The sequence below is a fragment of the Perca flavescens genome, chromosome 13 (assembly GCF_004354835.1).
Source record: "Perca flavescens isolate YP-PL-M2 chromosome 13, PFLA_1.0, whole genome shotgun sequence".
In the NCBI taxonomy this organism is placed as follows: Eukaryota; Metazoa; Chordata; class Actinopteri; order Perciformes; family Percidae; genus Perca; species Perca flavescens.
Window position 1 is genome coordinate 9,243,176 of NC_041343.1, and position 16,917 is coordinate 9,260,092.

Genomic DNA, 16,917 nt, shown 5'->3' on the forward strand with positions numbered 1-16,917 from the left:
ATATACTTCATACCTCTACATATCAGAGGGAGTTTTGTACTTTTTACTGCGTTACATTAATCTTGTAAAAAAACATAAGGTATCGGCTTTAATATGAACATTTTGTAATCAACTTTCCCTTTGTGAACTTTTGCACTCAGGTTGCATCACAACTGTGCTTTTCAATGTGTGTCAGAGTAAAAAAAAAAGCATGAACTAACCTGTTTATAAAATATGATGCATTATTATATAGTTATTATTAGCCCCCACTCTCACCAAGTACAACATTACATATCATCATATAAATAATAATGATACAGTAAAATAATAATAAAAACAAAAATAATATGACACTGACAGGGGCCATTCTGTTTGAAATATTTTTGAAACTATAAGTACATTTTGTTGCTAATACTTTGAATGCAGGACTTTTCATTGTAAAGGAGTCATTTTTAATCTTTAATAGAGATCTGGAACAAGCTGAATATATGAAATATGGTACTGATATATAAGGAGTTTTCAAGAGGAATAGGTTATTTAGAGCCTAATATTCCTCTTTTTACACAGTTAATCCTCTGAGGGTGACATTAAGTTACCTGTGGAGCAATAATTGTGATGGTGATTAACTCCATCTGATTATCAGATACCTCTCAAATCACCAGGAAGTGTTCCCTGCACACAAGGAGCCCATGGATGGGCCCCCTCATTGGAGCTCTTCTCAGTGGAGAGTTTTATTAGAAGCATGCCTGAAGGAGGAGGGGCCACTCTTTCTTTCCTGTCAGGGTATGGTGATAGATAAGTATAAGAACCCCTGCAAGAATGCGATCACATTGGAAAAAACAAGTCATTGTGTTGTCTTCCCCAGGTCGAGTCAGCTCCAAAATGCAGCAGCTAATCCTGTCCGTTCTCCTGGCATCCTTTTGGACCATCTGCACAGGATCAGGAGGTGAGTCTGCTTTTATTCATGCCTAGAATATATGTCAAATATGTTATTTAGATTTCTCTTGCCACAGTACAGGTCCAAAATATTCGGAAACAGTCAAGGTTAATTTAAGTTTTAAATTAATATCTCCATCCTCTGATATTACCAGGAAAATGAAATCTTTATTTTTTTTTCTGCAGACTTTCAGCCTGTGATTTAATATGAATTTCCTTCATGTCTGCTGCTTTACATACATAGAGTGATATATTGTTAATATCTGAATTCATGTAAGCTATTTAATTCATATTAACACTGAATACCAAACATAAATGGGAATGAATACTTTAGAAATCTTCTAATGATAAGACGAGCAGGGTGAAGTTGCTTTGTTACCAGTTTATTCCCAACCGTGCCACTCACTTTATTCAATTAGAAAGTTGATATGTTGCGGAATCCCGATACTATGAAAACTGCATATAATCAGTGTCTTGGAGTGAATAGTAATTAAATATTGCCTGTGCTCCAGTGATGGCAGAACATCTGTCTTGTTAGTTCAGTAGTGCCAAAGCTTTGAATTATTGTTTTTTATTGATATCTGAATCACCTGCCTGATGGGAGGAGCTAAAGCAGAGGGTGTCCAGTGTGTATAATGCTTTTTATGATGTCCCCAGGGTGACAGAAAGGTGAAAATAAAAGAAATATTGAATGTGGCTGCAAATGCAGGACCTTACTATCACTTAAAACCAGTTTGCTGAAGTACAGAGCAATATTTAAGACATTGACTGCAGCAATTTGGTTACTTTACCAAGTAAAAAAAGATGGTGAATGTCACCACAGGAAAAAATCACCAATGCTTTCCCTCCCTTTGTCCACTAGGTGGAGCTGTTCTATCGAGGGTAACCCAAGGCTGTACTTTGTTGTACTGCAAGGAGACCAGCACTTTCAGCAAATCAGATCTTTGCATTCAGAGCTCCATAAACTGAGAGCTATGTTTTATCTACAAAGAGAGCTACGTTTTATCTACAAAGAATGCAACAAAACGGGTTTGATGAGATTAAGGCAAGGTGAAAAGGCTGGTAATCTCCCTTCTAAATTATAACTTTAAGATCTTATGTTATTAGGTGGACAAAACTATCCATACCCTTGATTGGACATAACAACATTCTAAAAATTACAATTTGACCAAAAGTTCTGTACCTCTTCCAGTCAATCTCACTCTCCCCACCGTCTTCCTTTTTTTAATGGTTAAAGAAAACCTCTTCACATTTGATTTGGATCAATAAACTTCCTTGTTAGGCTATAGGCCTACTCGCCATATGACAGTGGTATACTACAAATCCTGTTTTTTTCTGAGCAGCTCAAATTAGAGCAGGTAGACCTATGTTTTAAAGGCTGCATCCCCCAGCATGGGTTACAATGCAATCCCAATCAATGAAGGCCTTTATAAGCTTGTATAGGCTATTTACACAGCAGATAAGAAAAAGTTTATCAAACAGACAAAAAAAAAGAAAAACACAATAATGATTTGGCACAGTTAGGCTATCTCAATTTTCGCCACTATGTTGTGATTGCCTCGGGCCGAACAATGCCCTTTCTAACGGTACATGTAATCACAGCATAGGCTATCACAGACTGAAGTGGGTCATCAAGACAATATGAACGTTATATATTCACATTCCAATTAAAATGGATTTTAATAATAAATACAAATAATAATAATAATATTGCCGTTGCTCTGGAACTCACATAGATATATTGATTTTAATAATAAATACAAATAGTAATAATATTGCGGTTGCTATGATACGCACATAGATATCTAATGGAACGCAGGATATGTTAGCATAGTCTTCACTGGCAACTAACAGACTTGTAGCACAAAATAGTTTTTTTTTTGAAAGGGACACAACAGCTAACTGGTCGAGACAGCAGTAGAGAAACAACTAGCTAAACATTCGAGGCAGCGGTAGAAGAGCAACGCCTGTTTTCTGCAAGGTAAAATTGCTGTTTTTTTTTATTAATGGAGCAAAGGTGGAGACTAGCACGACATGACTCGAGTCAGAATCTCGCAAATTTGACGACTTTAGCTACCCTTGCTTGACTTACAATGATGAACTCGACTTGATTTTGACTTGTTATTCAAAGTGATACTTGACTTAGATTTAAGACCAATGACTGGAAAGGAAAGGACTTGACTTTTTAATAATGTAGATAGCTAGCTAGCTAATAGCTAATACAAAGTAATATTTGCTTTTTTTCAAGATATTGAGCAGTTGGACCAACTTCCAACGTCAGTTAAGACCAGCCAACACAGTTTTTTTTAATTATCTTTAAGGTTGGGAACTTTAAATGTAGCTAACATGTTATTAGTAGCTAATGTAACATTAGTTTGTCTAAATTGTTGTGTTTAAATTATTATTGTGCTTTGTTAAATTAGGAACGTTAGCTAGCTATCCGCTAGCTAAGTTTCTGTAAGTTAGGCCATTAACTAGCTAGCTAACTAGTTCCGGGGATATGGGCTCTTTTTTTTCTTCTAATTTGTATATATTACAACTTGTTTGCCAATATTAGATCCTAGGGATTATGACTGTTTGCGGTTATTGTTTATTTGTTTATAGATGCCAAATTGTAATAATATCAGTGATTATTGGTTGGATCGTTGAGATAAGCTACATAGCTAGCTAGCTAACGTTATGGGCATCTGTTAATTGTTGCCATAGCAACTAGCTACAAATAGTGTGACAGTTAATTTTGATGATCTGGGATTTATGATTTAAAAGATTGTGTGTATATTGTATTGTATGTGTGTGTATAATGTTATGTATGATATAAGAAATTGTGATTTGACGTAGCTAATGTTTGAAATATTGTTATTATTTGAGCTTGTGATTTTCATATTATATTTTGTATTGTTTGACGTAGCTATGGTTCCAACTGAGTTCAGTTGGCTGAATTTTTAAAATATTCGAATAACTTTAGCCGAACGGTACTTGCTACTGAAGACCAGCCAACGGACTGGTAGTTTTAAACAATAACAATCTTTTAAATCTGCCTGCACTCCATGGGTGCAATGCTAATTTTAATAATTATTTAACTGTCTATGGTTAATACCCATAGAGGTGTGTCAAATGTTTGGAGTAAGAAGGAGTAGCTATAAGTTACATCTAGCTTTAGGGGGTCCGGGGGCACATTTAATGTCACTCACTATTCCATCATGTACACTGATCTTAATTATTGCATATTTTAATGAGTTTGTCTTGCCGATCATAAATGTGGTGAATTATTGTAAGGGAGGATTAGGTTTATTGTGTGTTTTAGCCCACAGTCTGTAGCTATTTCAATGCCTAGCTACTCCTTTTTTTAATAGAATCATTAACGTTAGACCTGATTTATTAGCACTCCTGCACACTTCCAAAGTCTAATTCTCTGTCTTTGCTAGCAGTTACATTTTTATTATTGTTCATGGTGGACTAGAAGTAGAAATTATAACAATTGGTAAATAGAATTGGTAAAAAAAATTAATTGTTTTATGTAGATTAAATACAAATGTATCAAAATATATGCACACAGAGCAACAGTAGTAGTAGCTGGTGGTGCCATGAATATTTCATTCACTTTTTAAAGTACACCAGTGGCTGCTCCACTTAATGCTTGTGTTGTCCACTGATTACACCAGGCGTGAGGGCAGCATGATAGTGGTGCGTGAATGCGCCGCGGAGATCCGCTCCATAGTGTTCCGTTTGTTTCTTTTTTTGCGTTGAAACCAGTTGACTGTTGAAATACGAGAGCAGACCCTCTGACTCCTCTGAGAATATTAATGATGGTGTGAATCAAGCTCATAATTCTGCAGCGGCGGTGCGCACATACAGTAGCCTATCATTGCAAACCGAAACAGCAGCTGAGTGTCCGAAGTTTCTTGAAAAAGCTAAATAATAATTGTAATGGTAATTGTTCAGAAACAATGTGAAAAAAAGAGGGATTGGGGAAGTGGAGGATGACAGACCAGCCAATAGTGACCTTTTCTTAACTTTAAATCTGATGCCTGTCAATTATCCCTTTCCGTGTCTTTGTACATTCATCAGCGTGAGAAATACTAAGGTGTGACCGTGTGAACTGGTTGAAATGCGTCTCACGGTGAATGCGAGAAACTTGAGACACCTGTAAGCTATGCCCAATGTGCCCACAGTTTGCCCACTGAATGCCCGTTAGCTGTCAGTTTGTTCGACTAATTAATATTTTCTCAGAGAGGACTGACACTTTGTTGTGCTAATTTGAATCATAGCCGTTGTATGTGATTAATATATCACGCTATGGACCAAAGATATGGTGATAGATAAGCATAAGACCCCCTGCAGGATACGATCATATTGGAAAAAAACACGTCATTGTGTTGTCTTCCCCAGGTCGAGTCAGCTCCAAAATGCAGCAGCTAATCCTGCCCGTTCTCCTGGCATCCTTTTGGACCATCTGCACAGGATTAGGTGAGTCTGCTTTCATTCATGGCTGGAAAATATGTTGAACAAACTGGATGTTTTATTTAGATTTCTCTTGCAACTGTACAGGTCCTTTCAGCCTGTGTTTTAATGTGTTTCTTATATTGCTGCTGTTTTACATACAATCATGCAAGTTATAGATTGATAATATTGTAATTAATGTGAGCTATTTAATTCCTAGTAACACTGGAAAACACTAAGGGCAATGAATACATCAGAAAGCTGCTCAATGAGCGGGGTGAAATTGCTTTTTTTTTTTACCAGTTTTTCCAACCTTACCAGTCACTTTATTCAATTAGAAAGTTGATACTAAAAAAACTAAAAATAACAGAAATCCAAAAATAGATTCAGAAAGATGTTCTGTAGAGAAAAGAAACTTGTCACCAAAAAGCCACGGCTCCCCAGATGAAAAAGAGGTTCCCCCACACCAAAACCGCCTGTCTGACGCTCTCCATACACACACTCACACCCCTCTCTGGGCTGTCCATCACACTGATGTGATACCAGGCTTTCCTCCGTGTGTCCCACATGCTCATCAACAACTGAGCTCCCTGTTCAAGGACATGATCCTGTATCTGAGTGGTTCGGAGTGGTTAATTTCACAGAAAAAGAGCCCTGAAGTTTGGCACCAAGACTCTAATTAAAATTAGCACTGACTGGTGACTGAAGTGACGAAGCCTTTTGGTCTGTGCGATCCATTATTAGTCATTGATTAACAAATGCGCACATTTGTAAGAAAATGACACAATCGCTCCCCTGATGTTTTTCTAATGAATTCCAACTACATTTGCAGATTTCATAGGACACATTTTCACACCTACCGCCCATGCTGTCAAGACCATCTAGTAAAGGTGCACCCAGGCGGTAGTCACAGAGTAATTAGACATTGCTGAGTTGTAAGATTTCTTTCCTCTGCAGTGATCTCTCACAGACATAAACATCCTGGAACAAGAATAGGAATCTTAAATCCAAGAAATGAGCATCTCTTTATTTACTGCGACCAGTACAGTGAATGATGGAAAATGAAAAAGATTGTTCTTTTTATCCTCATAGCACAGAAAGATAAAGCACAAATGGCAACTTTTTTATAAATAGCAAGACAATTCCCTGCATATCAGGGAGTTTTGTATTGCTGGGAATAGCAGCTGACTTCAACTAACAGGAGAACAATTCACTGTTTGCAGTAAGGAAAAAAACTATTAATAAAAGGACACATTTGTAAATACATCTAGTTCAATCTAGTTGGACATTTGTCAGTGTATACGTTGAGAAGAAACATCCCATTTTGCCCTCACAATAGGCTGACCTTGTTTGTGTCACCCAGAGGTTGAGTGTGTGTGTGTGTGTGTGTGTGTGTGTGTGTGTGTGTGTGTGTTTGTTGTAATCTTTACATTGTTTGCTTGTTGCTAACATCAAATCTCAAGATGGAGTTGGAAAGCTTTTTACCTTGACAAATGTTTTTTCATTTTCTGTGTTTCAGATTGGTGCTATCAGTCCCAGTTCACCTGCGATAATATGTGCAATAGTAAGTAAATACAAAAAGTGTAACATTGTTTGGTTACAATAATTACTTTATTTATATGGTACTTTTTTTAAAAGAACATACATAGGACGTAAAACCAACAGATGTAAAGTGCAATAAACTATAAGCAATAAGGTTAAAATAATGAGCAATTTATCTCAATAAAGAGATTTAAATGAAGAGGTTGCAGCTATATTGCAGGTCGTTCCAAAGTTGAGGGGCCCTAAGTGCAAAGGCTCCTCTGGTTTTCAGCCTTGACTTGGGAATCATTTAGAGATCTCCAAGAGATCCCAGACTGCACCTGGCTCATGTGAGGTTAGATAGTCCGAAATATAGCGAGGAGCCAATCCTATACATACATATATTACTTACACTGTAGGTGATTATTTAAACCTTTACATTTACTGTAAAATGTACAGGCAACCAATGTAGAGATGCTAAAATTGGGATAATATGCAACCTTCTGTTGGATCTTGTGAGTAGTTTTAATGATGTAACCAGCATCTGAACCAGCTGAATACTGACTCAAACAGGAATATCAGAATCAGAATACTTGATTGATCCCCTCAGGGAAATTGTTCAGTTGCAGTTGCTCACAGTCAGATTCTAGGTAAAAGTAAGAGTAAGAAAAGAGCTAGTCAATAAGTTAGATATATATAATAATATATATAATAAGATATAATAAGTTAAATTATCCTATTATATTTAAGGCTGTGTTCGATTGAAGAAATTCTTAGTCGACTAACACTCATTCAATTGTATCGACTAATCGATTAGTTAATTTAATCGACAGATCTGTAAATCTGAGTTTCTCCGCAAAGAGTCATGCCAAAGTAGAGATGGCCCGATACCATTTTTTGCTTCCCGATACCGATTCCGATACCTGAACTTGCGTATCGGCCGATACCGAGTACCAATCCGAGTGTGTCATATATTTTATTATGTTTTAACAATTGTATACTACTATCCCTGTATGGATGTGATATTATTTCTATCTTTGTTGTCGGTCTGGCTCAGGTTAGACTCTTTGTAAAACACAAACAAACAAACAATGAACGCCACAGAACTTTCTTTTATTATCCAGTTTGACAGTCAGTTATAACGGAAAAAGAACAAAAATAAACTACTTTAACGTAGATTTTCTTTAGGGCTTTATTACGTGGTATCGGATTGGTGCATAAACTCCAGTACTTCCCGATACCAATACCAGCGTTTTAGGCAGTATCGGACCATCTCTATGCAATAGGATGCATATATTGAATAAGATAATGCCTCCTTTGCATATTTAAACACAACGTTTCAGAAAATGTGTAATACAACAAACAACTGCCTTAATGAAAGTTGATCTGTGGCCTCTGACATATACTTTCCTTGCCTGGGAGATTTGAAGCTGTACTGGGTAAGTTGCAAATTATTTGTACTTGTTGGGATCAATAAAATCTTAATCTGTAGTTTGCTCATTTGCACAATATTACTGGAATTGAAGGAGAAGATCTGAGAACCGTCTGCATAAAAATTAAACTTGATATGATGCTTTTGAAATATTTGATCTATGAGGACATATTGATTGGTACTCCATTAATGGAGGATTTACAGTTCCCCAAAGGCATCTAAAACCTTACCCGATATATGCCTTCCCAATGCTTAAGACATTCAGTTAATATCAAGGAGTCAGCTGTATAAAAAGCAGCAGGAAGATTGAAAAGCAATCAAACATGTTTGGCCACCTGAGAACAGAGGTGTCAAAAGTATTCACATTCATTACTCAAGTACAAGTATAGATACTAGGGTTTGAAAAGACTTCTGTAGAAGTTGAAGTATCAACTCAAGCTTTTTACTCAAGTAAAAGTGTAAAAGTACTGATTTCAAAACTACTTAAAGTATAAAAGTAAAAGTAGTGTAAGGGGGAAAACATGCCAAAAAGGACAAAAGCTTAGCCCGCCCCACAGGGGCTTATAGTGCACTACCCCACCTCCATAAAAATACATATTTTCTAAAGGCCATAATGACTATAATGTTATATTAAAATCATACCTGCAAACTCAGAAGGGCTGAAAAAGGTGACACATTTCTTCTGTGTTTTTCAGACAAAGGCAGCTACAGTCTGGTGTTAGAATCCTCTACAGTGAAATACAGACACACTTTTACACCGTTTAGCTGTCAGCATTTTAACCGTGTTTAGCTGCTAACTAACGGTAGGCTAACGTTACCTGCTGCCAAGTGTAGTGTTAACTAGCGTCCCATGCGGCGATGTTTCAGTTGCCTCTAACGTCCGTTTTTGGAGGCATTTAAGTTGCACCTAAATAAGGCACCAAAATCTGCGTTGCTATTCAGTCCGGTAGATAGCGGTCGTTAATGGTATATGTTTATATTTCTCATCCAACTACAATCAAATTCACTCTCTCCGGATGCCGCGATTTATCTGGTTAGTTTTTTTTTTTGCGTGTTTTTTTGAACGATGACAAGCCGGAATGAAAACAAGCCGAATTGAAATAGGAGTAACGAGGCTATTTTTAAAATGTAAGGAGTAGAAAGTACAGATAATTGCGTGGAAATGTAAGGAGTAGAAGTAAAAAGTGTGCTGTAAAATAATTACTCCAGTAAACTTTAGATACCCAAAATTTCTACTTAAGTAAGGTAACAAAGTGTTTGTACTTCGTTACTTGACACCTCTGCCTGAGAAGCACTGTCTCAGTGCTGTAACCCACTCTAAAACACTCCAACTTGTTTAAAGGGGACATATTATTCTTTTCCGTGTTTTCTGTCATATCTACAATGTTATAATGTTGGATTTTCATGTTAAACGTGGCCAAAACTAAATGACAAATAGTGAGGTGAACATATTTTAGACAAATCCCTGTGAGCTAAAACGTTAAGATTTCCAACTATTCTGAATGCTCCGGTTTCAACAGTTTTTTCTACTGTAGGCTAAGTCTCACGCAACTCTAAGCTGGCCTGCTATAATTGGTCATCTGCTCCAAGTAGGCAGGACTGGAGTGTTATTTTATTTTTATTTTTTTGAGCCACTGCGGTGTTAACATTGTCACATGTAGCTACATGCTAACGGCAGTAAAATATTTCATCTTGGCTGTCAGTGTTGTTAAATTCTCCCCAATTCCGGGTCACATTACTCCTGAAACATTTTCTGTTTATGTAGTATTTGGTTTTAAAAGCCTTTATTTGCTGCTTTGTTCCACTACAATCTGATGTTAGCATACTATGTCATCTGGGCTGCCAATGTTGTCAAATTCTCCCCAATTCCAGGTTGCATTACTGCTGAAACATGTCCGGTTTGGTTCAGAAGCCTTTATCTGTGATTTTTGACGTAGAAAGTGCTGCTTCTTTCCACTACAATCTAACGTTAGAATACTGCTTACTTTTAAGCAGCTACATGCTAACGCAACATAGCTGTAATCTTGGCCAATACTGGTAATTTCTCCCCAAATTCTTTTCACTTTAATGCTGGGACATGTCTGGGTGTGTAATATTTGATTTAGAAGTCTTTATTGGTGATTTTTCACAGTACGAAGTCCTGCTTATACTCTGTTGCAGTAGCTCCAGCTTCAACTAGTGAAACACGGAGTGGAGGCTCCGGAGTGTCCAGGAAGCATGCTGGCCAATCAGGGCAGACTGGGCTATTTTGAGAGGAGGGTTTAAAGAGACAGGCGCTCCTACAGAGCGTCTCATACAGAGAGTGAATACTGGTGCAGCAGCCATGGGCAGTATGAGAATAATAAAGTGTTTGTTTAAACATTAAAACATGTAAACATGTTCTAGTATAAACACAAAATGCAAGTCTAATCCTGAACATGCTATATAATAGTTGCCCTTTAACTTGAGTGTTTTTCTTGTTTTAGCACCAGTCAAGTGGGGCGAGACCTACAGCGACTGTGTTGGAAAATCCCAGTCACCCATCAACATCGTCACCAGAAAGACTTTGAAAGACGAACGACTGACTCCTTTCATCTTTACCAAGTACCAGGAGGTCTTCAGTGACACAATAACGAACATCGGCTACTCAGGTGAGCATTTTTTCCATTAAACATAAGATAGCCCTCAGTGCTGTGAAGCCGTTGCGTGATGTCTTTATTCTCGACGTATGTCCACTACAGTTAAGGTTGGAATTCCTACCTTCAGCACCATCTCAGGTGGAGGCCTCCCGACCACCTACAAGGCTTTGCAGTTCCACATGCACTGGGGCAACAGCGAAGGGCCCGGTTCCGAACATACCATCAATGGAGAGCGGTATCCCATGGAGGTACCATAACCTTACTGTACAACACACACATCCTGTCTTTAGTCAAGTTATTAACTGATGTGATTAACTGTTAAAGGTTTGCTCACACATAGCTGGAAACTCAGGAGTAAAACAGACCAACAATGTGAAATATGATCATAAAAATGCAGATTTTCTCTAAAACTAAACTTTTCAAATTTGAATGTGAATATACAGTTTTTTTAAATAGCGTATTTGTTGGTAACTATTTTCGGCCACAGGTTTGATGTGCTAGTAAGCATTTACGGCAGAAGGATGGTGTATGTAGTGTTGACTCAAAATAAACCACAGTGGCGTTGTTCATCGTAGTAAAGTATCGTGTCACCCAGTGTGATGATGTGGCTCAAAAACTTCTTATTTTAACAGTGGAGTTCTATCGCACAGTGGATAAGATATACCAGGCTTTGGATACACAGATTTGTTAGTAGGATGAATTTATTATTGACAATATGTAATATCACCAGACTCATCCTTTAAATGGTCAGAAATACTGATTTGGCATTTAATTTTCTGGTTACTCTGATTCATTCTGTGACTAATTTATGATTGTAGTAGTAGTAGTAGTGTATGTAAAAAGAAAAAAAAAAAGAATATATATATCATATAATCAAAATAGTTGTTGATTAAAGTCCAGGTGAAATGTGAAAATTATTTTCAATTTTTTATAAAAAAAAGAAGGAATTTGGTATACCTGTTCAATAATGGAGTCATTGCAAAAACGCCTTGAGGCGGCCATTTAACTTTCCACCTTAACCAAATAATGGATCCCTCAGTCTTTGTGTTTGTTGTTTGCTAGCAGACAGAATTGACAAGGAGGCCCATTCACTCAGTCAGTTGAGAGTGATGAATTGTTTTTCCCCTCCGGTGTCAGTGGGGCTTAATTGCGCTCTGTGTCTTTATTGTTCTACTCTTTGCAGTCACTGTATCGTCAGGCTTTAAAACTCTACACAACATGCATGCAACAGACATGATATTATTACGTTAGCCTAGGTTCTCAGATACTATGATTTCCTTCTTCAGTATCACCAAATTCATCTTTAACTATTCACCTGAACAGTTTATTATGTTGTATATGGTATCATTGTAATCTTTGACCATCGAAACATAGGGGTAGACATCACCTATTCTGTGTTATCATGTTTGGAGATTAGGGTTGTGAATCACCAGAGGCTTCACGATACGATATCATCACGATACTTATGTAACGATACGATATTATTGCGATTTTAAACATATTGCAATATTCTGCGATATATTGCAATTCATTAACTTTTTTCCAACTTCAAATTTTTCCCAATTTCAAATTATGTCCCCAAAAGGAAACTTTATCAACATCTGTTTTATTTACAAAGATACATGTCTCTGTTTGTTCATCTCACTTCAATTGTATTGCTGCAAAATCAGATTGTCAAGCAGACAAACTGACCAACACATATATAATAAAAGATCGATACTTGGCGTCTGTGTATCGATACAGTATTGCCACAGAAAATATTGTGATACTATGCTGTATCGATTTTTCACCCCTATTGGAGATATGATGCAAAAGTCTTTATTTAGTTATGGCGGAAAGTAAAAAGGCCACAATGAGGCGTTTTTTGCGAGGGTTCCGTTTCTGAAAATGTTGAGGGTGCTAAACTGTACAAGTTTACTAAATTCCATGCTTTTAAAAAAAAAAGTAAACTTATCACCTCAAATTTGGCACAATCCCCTGGACTATTAGGAAAGTTTTTTTTTTATTAATCAAGTTTTTGATAAAGAGCTGATTCACTTGAACTGATATGTTAGGGGTTCTATTGTTAGAGTATGAAATCTACAAATGGTGCAACTTCTGTAAACTGATAACATTGTTACTTTTTATTGGTCCCATCTACAATTCAACACACACACTGTAAAAAATGCCGTTGTCAAAAAAAGTGGTAACATCGGTAATATTGTCTCAACAGCTGCACATCATTCACGTGAAGAAAGATTACGATGATCTGGAAACAGCTCTATCAGACCCAGAGGGAGTTGCAGTCCTTGGGTTCCTCTTTGAGGTAACCATTTTGAATCTTGTATTGTTGAAAACAAATGGCTATTACAGAAGGGACCTTAGACACAGTGCTGAAATGTGTATATTGTGTATATTTCCATTCTCAGACGTCCAATACGGCAAACGAAAGGTATGACCCCCTCATCAGCGCTCTGCCAGGCATCACAGCTATAGGTAAGTACTACATGTAAGTTCAATATAAGCAACTAAAGACATGGCTGCACAGTGTGTGTTGGTAACATTTCATCTGTGGCTTTTCTGTTTTCAGATAGCGAAGCTCCTCTGGAGTCCATCTCCCTGGAACAACTAATCCCACATGAGAAGAATCTGACTAGCTTCTACCGCTACAAGGGCTCTCTGACCACCCCAGGGTGCAATGAGGCTGTAATTTGGACTGTGTTTAAGAATACCATCCCTCTGAGCATGGATCAGGTTAGTATAAAATACCAGAAATGTAAAGGAATGCAAGTGCATTTTTGTTATATACTGTTTGTTTTTTAGTTATAAGGTACATTTTCTTACATTTATTAAAACATTTGCTTGAACAGTAAAGTATAAGACTGATCTCCCCTGAAAAACGTTGTTCAAGCAGCAATTACAACTCATATTTATGTTTATAGTGACGGCGCCCTCTACCGTTGCTGAGGACTTCTTGAAAAGTACTGATACAAGTTACAACAATCTAAAAATACAGATTTGATTAAATAATGAAGTATTGAGGAAGAAATCACAAAGTTCTTTATACAGTTCTAAAACTTTTGCTAGTTGTCTATACCTTGTTCTGTCAACTGATGGAACCACTTGTTCAATCTTAAACAATGTATTGTATTTTATAAGCATTTATATGTTTTCTTATGTCAATTCTCAATCTGTCAAGAAATGATAGCGGTCAGATAAATGTAGTAAAAAGTATTTCCCTCAGAAATGTAGAGGAGCAAACATCTTAAGTAGGGTAAAATGAAAATTCTCAAGTACGTCAGCATTGTATTTGTTAGTATGAGCAGCTAGACTCTGCATATGTGAAAAAGGTTCATGAGACCTTGATGACTTCTCCCAGAAGCATTTAAAGAAATCTCGATGAAGGAGAACTAGGATTAAGCATTACTCCTTACCGTTCCCGATGTATTGTCACAGTGGGCCATGCCAACTCGAACCGAATCGAACCCTGGCCACTGCTGTTAGGACTTAATGCTGCGATCCATACCTGGTGAGCTGGGGGCGCTTCCTGCCATCCCAACTCTGGACTTCCAAGAGGAATTTACTGTAATGAGTGCTGAGCACATGTCAAGTTTGGGTGTTTGTTGGGATGGTGTGTTTGGAGCCCTTTAGCCTGTTTCCATTGGCCTTTCAAAAGGGACGGTCCCAGAACACAACATTCCCTTATCAGGCAGCTGTGTAGACTCGCTCAACTTCTAGAGACACACATAAATTCATACTTGACCACAGGACAGGCTTAGTGATAGAGTACAGGCAAATAGAACTACACAGCCCCCTAACATGTGACCTGGGAGTGACCTTTATGTTACACAAGTTTTTACCTTCTTACCAACAGCATGGTGTGTTCTGGGAATTCCACCGCCATACTCAAGTTCAGTTTATGAGTAAATGTACTTAGTTACTTTCCTGAAAAAAACAGCATTTACGGACTCGGTCAAATAACACACCTTGATGATCTCTTTCCACAAGCTGGGGCCTAACATTTACCCTCTGTTCCTCCAGCTAACGGCGTTCTCTCAGGTTACGATCGAAGATGAAACGCCAATGGTGGGGAACTTTAGGCCGGTTCAGCCCCTGAATGGTCGGAAGGTGTTCCGGTCGGGAGGCGCAGTGATCCTGGTCAGTTCTGCCCTTCTCCTGGCTGCCATCGCCACGGCCTTGGGACTGTCCCAACCCAACTAGAGCAAGGCATCCTGTGCTGCACTGCGACATCCATGAACACAATAAATTCAGTTTGACTCCTCAGCTCAACCCTGGTTTGTAATCTCTTCATCGCATTGTTGCTAAGATGATCCACCACGTCCTGGTGCAGGCATGACTCACCTGGTCTTACAAGACAAATAACCAAGGTGTAAAGGAACACCCTATGAAAGGTGCTGTAAGTGTTCGATTAGCATTCATGCATGTGTAGTGAAGCACCAGATACCTTAGTCATTCCTTCATTTTCACTGTGTCATCCTATTAGCACCAGCACACACTTTTGATGTTAGTGCGAGTTGCTGATGGTTTGCGCCATGAGTGCCAATACTTAAAGCATAACTCTCGCCATAATGCAACCTAGGGTCTTTTTGTGAATATACCTGAGGCAAACTTTAGTTTAAAAGCATAATAAGGACGGAAACGCCACTTTTAAGATTTACCGTATTCTCATTTTTGGTCAAATGGCCTTTTGAATGGGAGTGCTAGGGGCACTACTGTGATAGCATCAAAATCGCTATTTTTAAAAGTTGCAGTCTTCCCCTGAACGGTGGTGGCGCTAATGAGGAAAGGCTACCGAGTTTGCTCTTTCTATGGACTAGAAGAAGAAGAAAAAGGTAAACAACGGCAGAACTGGCAGCAGCATTGACATCAATGTTTTGATTTCGTTCGATGATTTCGTCAGATCAAGCCTTTCATTCACCATAAAAGAACTCATCTTAACACAGTCAGTTTACAAGAGAGACTTGCAGTCACTCTGAGAGTCCTGGCATCCGGTTCCCCTTGAACTTGTCCGTGCTTCCTGTTTCTGCTTTGTTGTGCGCTGCTGAAAAAAATAGAGTGGCGCACGACCTCTGGTCAAAATCCTGGCGCAACAGCGAGATCTACGTCATTTTGACGTCTCACGTTGGCGAGCGTCAGGTCGGCTGCGCCGACTGTAAAAAGGCCTTCAGTCAGCAGTTGGTTTGGGAAAGGGGGGAGGGGTGTGAGGTCTTGCCTTACTACTGACACCTGAGACAAAGATGAAGCTGCAGAGATGCTAATGCTTGTAAAGGAAGTGACAGCCTGGTTTTAGAGGGAGGAGGAGAGCTTCTGCAAGGTGGTGAGACAGCAACACTTTTGACAAAACTCTGGCAGTTTTTTGTATTCACATTAATCCTGGCACTCTTTTGTTGCAGCACTATTCTGCCAAAGTAGCAGCCTGCGATTCAAAGACACACTTTGATTTGTATTTTTAAGGCAATAAAACAAGCTTTGCGTCAGGCCCATGGTTTCAGAATAAAAGGCTCTTGGTTAGCCAGATAATTATTTATACACTCCCCTGAAAAACTGAGACAGTTGTCCCAAAATGGACAAAACTTTATAACAGACCACTGTGAAAAACACGGGATGGACAGCATGTTTTCAACAGTAGATGTAGGCAACTATTAGATATAGTCCGTAATGTCACTGTTGAAAAATGTTAATTCTATAAAGTGATGTAAGTTAACACACATACACACTGCTTTAACAACCTCCTGTGTGGTCTCCTTCTACAGGAACTGTGGCAATGTGTTCTGTAAAGACTGTTGTCATCTGAAGCTGCCCATCCCAGACCAACAGCTGTATGACCCGGTGTTGGTCTGCAACATCTGCCACGACCTGCTCCTGGAGTCCCGCACCCGCGATGTCCGCAGCCAGCAGCTCAAGAAGGCCATCGCCACAGCCTCCAGCTGAGAGAAGCGTTGTGTAGCATGGCTCGCGCTTCGGCTCTGTCCTGCTCGTTTTGGTCTGATA

The 16,917-nt window shown here is 38.5% G+C and overlaps 1 protein-coding gene across 1 annotated transcript; it reads left to right on the forward strand.

Moving 5' to 3' along the window:
• Positions 1–2,711: 2,711 nt before the first annotated feature.
• Positions 2,712–15,195, forward strand: LOC114566329 (carbonic anhydrase 4-like). The gene is made up of 9 exons (XM_028594664.1): positions 2,712–2,896; positions 5,305–5,382; positions 6,875–6,919; positions 10,774–10,938; positions 11,029–11,174; positions 13,139–13,231; positions 13,335–13,401; positions 13,496–13,659; positions 14,947–15,195. Exons 2-9 carry the CDS (start codon positions 5,322–5,324, stop codon positions 15,124–15,126), a joined length of 921 nt encoding a protein of 306 aa, XP_028450465.1. The 5' UTR covers positions 2,712–2,896; positions 5,305–5,321; the 3' UTR covers positions 15,127–15,195.
• The last annotated feature ends 1,722 nt before the right edge of the window (positions 15,196–16,917 follow it).

Coding starts and splice junctions, on each gene's coding strand:
- LOC114566329 (XM_028594664.1), top strand. CDS start 5,322: ATGCAGCAGCTAATCCTGCCCGTTCTCCTGGCATCCTTTTGGACCATC. Junction 5,383..6,874: donor GACCATCTGCACAGGATTAG/GTGAGTCTGCTT, acceptor TCTGTGTTTCAG/ATTGGTGCTATCAGTCCCAG. Junction 11,175..13,138: donor GAGAGCGGTATCCCATGGAG/GTACCATAACCT, acceptor TTGTCTCAACAG/CTGCACATCATTCACGTGAA.